The sequence below is a fragment of the Colius striatus genome, chromosome 13 (assembly GCF_028858725.1).
Source record: "Colius striatus isolate bColStr4 chromosome 13, bColStr4.1.hap1, whole genome shotgun sequence".
Taxonomy (NCBI): domain Eukaryota; kingdom Metazoa; phylum Chordata; class Aves; order Coliiformes; family Coliidae; genus Colius; species Colius striatus.
The window spans coordinates 9031874-9035379 of record NC_084771.1 but is presented as its reverse complement, the minus strand read 5'-3'; the positions used below and the strand labels follow the sequence as shown (position 1 = coordinate 9035379).

The following is a 3506-nucleotide window of genomic DNA, read 5'->3' as shown; positions in this document are numbered from 1 at the left end:
AGAAAGAGAGGTAGTATGTCTTTTAACATTTCTTCTGCTCATTTCCTGCCAATGCTTTCTTTCCATTTTCAAACTTTGTTAAATTTTATATTTATTTACTTTCTTCTTTTAAAAGTTCTGCCTTGCTCTTGCACCTGGAATGCAGCTATTCACTCTATGGTTTCTCATGTCAGAAACCAGTAGTTCTAGCAAGTGATGAAACATTTGTATACTTCTGTACACAACTCCATTGTGTTGTTCTGCCATTCAAGTGGAAAAAAGACAGTTTAAAGGCTTCCTTCCTGAATAGAAGAAATGCCTGAGAATTTCCAAACTACTGATAATCTCTGTATATGCCCCCTGGGCTCTTCCTCCCTTATGCCACTTAACTTTGTTGATTCAGCTTTTTTCACAAACAAGGAATTTAAGGGCAGAGAGATAGGTCAGCAAATACAAGCTCCAGGACACACTCTGATATGTGTCTCTGGGTTTTTTGCTGTCATTATTGTGGCTTTTACCATTTTCTGTAGGGGCTTTTAGAGGGACATGAGTCTTTCATGACAACAGTAGGCTCTGTAATGTAAATCTTGTTGAGGGTGATGCCCACTTTGCCTGTAGTGTCAACAGCCTTTGGGTCCCAGCCTCAGTCAGAGCTGCACAACACTCTCCAGATGCTCTGTGCTACTGTTGATGGCTGTGTAATAAATTGTAGGGCTGAACAGGGAGGCAGAGATTCTTCCTACCACCATTTTACCAAACAAAACATGTTTCATGAGCACAGAGCCCTCTTTGCTTTGGGGTTTCTAAGTGGTAGGAATCCTGCTGTGCATTTCCACATCTGTGAACTGCTGGACATTCTCAGTGCTCTCTGGAGATGTAGTGATTGGGGAAATAACATGTTTCAGGCGCAGGAGCATGGAGAAAAGCAGTATGAGAAGGATAGCCAGAAGTGTTAGGAACAATCCCACATACAAGTAGAGGCTGGAATACTTATCAGATGTTGTATCTACTTCTGTAGCCAGAGTTGGAAAGTGGACACGGCCAGTCAGGTTTCCACGGAATTTGAAGTAAATCTCAGTCATCGCTCTCTGTCAGCTTTGGTCCATTTTCCCTGTTTACCTTCAGAATTCCTGCCTTCCCTCACCAAACTCACAAAGGAGGTGGAAACTTAGGACATGTGGCATGATGGCTGCTGCAAGAAACGCTCCAACCTCTTGGTCTCCAGACTGCTGGTTCATGCAATTAAGCAAACTGTGTGAGACAGGCCTTCACAAATCATTTTGCAAGTTGCTATTGCAATGACAACAAGCATTTGACTTGTATTTTACACTGCCATGTGGCTTTTATTTTGTGCTGGACATGGGTTGTTCTTTCTTTTTGGTAGGTCACCGTCTTTGGTAGGTGAAAAGATTTTGTCCTTCTCTCAAAATGACCTGCACAAGGTTTGGTCTTTCCAAGTGTTTTCCAAACAAACTGAGCCAGCTTGCTGTCAGCTTCTCCTACGGAAGGTAGTTTTATCCTTACATGAGGTGGGGAAAATATTCTGCTTTGCCAGCCTTGCTGAGCTTGTCTCCTAATCTGGGGCTATTGGTACTTGCTTAAAGACTATGGAGTTTTGAGTTTCTCATTAGGAAGAGTCAAAAAGTCATCTTTCTGAAAGGAAAAAATGAGAGAGGGAATGAAATGAAATCAAGACTAAAATAGCCTAGCTTATATGTAGCATCTTAGAAAAAATACATAAGAAAACCCTTGCCATGCTCCTCTGAAACACTTTGAGATCAGTAGAAACACTGAGCATTTAGAGAAAGACCATATAAATCTGTCAAGGTCTCCTCTGTAACACACACTACTTAGGTGTAAAAGAAAGCCCCATGGTCTATAGAATTAGATGTGGATTCTGTGGATTCTGTGATGTGCTTTGTGGAGGAGGATGTGGGCAAGCATGGTAGAAAAGGGCTGACCCAACCCCTTTGGAGACAGTTATTCTGGCAGCAGGTTTGGTGCTGATGCAGAAATGAAGGTGTACTGCAGCCAGACACTTTTGCTCTCTATTAGAGGGAAATAACTGATTTTCACACTTTGAACCTATAAATGGAAATTCTTCCCCCATGAAGAATATTCTTAAGTTACACAGCAGGTTGGAAATAGAGCGTGTGAAGGTTACTGGCCATATTAAACACCATGGTTCATACACCATGATTGCTTTGTTGATAATGAAATGCTATCAGTCTGGAATCTGACACTTGTGTGAGTTAAAGTACAGGACAATTTCTCTGCCCATTTCATCTGAGAGCAAAAAACAGAGCTAATTTCTCTCCTTAAGGAGCAGAGAGCCTAATGGCTTTACTTACTTCATAAAATCAGATTGCAGAATGCTAAGACATTAAAGTTCAATAAATAACTACAAACCAAGATGTTAAATTAACAAAGCCCAGCTGGGCATTTATTGATAAAAGGAGCAGATTAATAGTAAAAAGTATTAGCGATGAGGAGTTGGCACAGCTTTCTTGATTCTTTTAGTCTCAACTATAGAATCATCAGAAGCAATCAACTATTCAGATTATTGAAAGCTGTGAAATAAACTACATCTTTTCCAGAAATGAACCAGAAATAATTCAGTAGCTCCAGGCAACCCCAAAGATCTTTTGCTTTTTGATCTACCAAGTATGTCATGCACACTCCCCTTTAAGGGGCAGAAGAAGCTTGAAGAATGTAGAGACCAAGGTCATGTGAAAATAAAAGATTCTGAAATAAAAAAAAAGAATATAAAGGACATTAGCATTAGAACTTTGTATGACTCAGATTCCAAGAGGCAAAACCTCACTGGTTACCCTGAGAAGCCCTCAAGTCCAAATCCCCTGATCTAGCAACTGCAGTAAATGTCTTGTCTTGCCTACTTGCTGCCTTTTACTCTCATATTTGGTTTGAGGCACTTGCCAGCAAGGCATCTCTAAAAGTGTAAGCAACTTTTCTGAGTTCTCTTTTGCTTTTCCACACAATACTCTAAGAACTACAAAAAGATAAGTGGGACAAAACAGAACAATGACTTGTGTAGCTTCTCCAAGGCTGATAATTTAAACTGCAGCAAACTGGCAAGCACAGAAAGCTTTGTGTTTGAACACAGACAGTACCAGGTGGATTCTGTCTAGAGAAAAAAAAATCAGCATTGAAGAAATACAAACAAAGCATTAAAGTATCAGTTCCATCCATGGCTGGCATTTTCTCCAGGGAGGATCTGAGGGATAAGAAAGGGGGGTGTCTCTCCTTTCAGGGACAGACGGTGATTTTTGTTCTCATGCTGAAGTGTGAGATAGTGTGTCAGCATGCCAGCTGTGGTAGTGCATAAGAAGAGAACAAAATAAAGCATAGTTACCTTTCAGAGCAAGCAGGGATGTTTGGACTAGTCACTAGAGCAGCTGGTTCAGACCACAAACTTGCTGGTGATTTATCTAGGAACATCTCCTCCCAGGTAGTGGGATTTGTGCAGGAAAAATCTGCTGTCTTGTTACTGGAGTCAGGATATTGTC

The 3506-nt window shown here is 40.8% G+C and overlaps 1 protein-coding gene across 1 annotated transcript; it reads right to left on the bottom strand.

Moving 5' to 3' along the window:
- Window positions 1-782: 782 nt before the first annotated feature.
- Window positions 783-1061, bottom strand: SERTM2 (serine rich and transmembrane domain containing 2). Its single transcript, XM_062006326.1, has one exon. The coding sequence runs from the start codon at window positions 1059-1061 to the stop codon at window positions 783-785; it is 279 nt and encodes a 92-aa protein (XP_061862310.1).
- Window positions 1062-3506: the final 2445 nt, after the last annotated feature.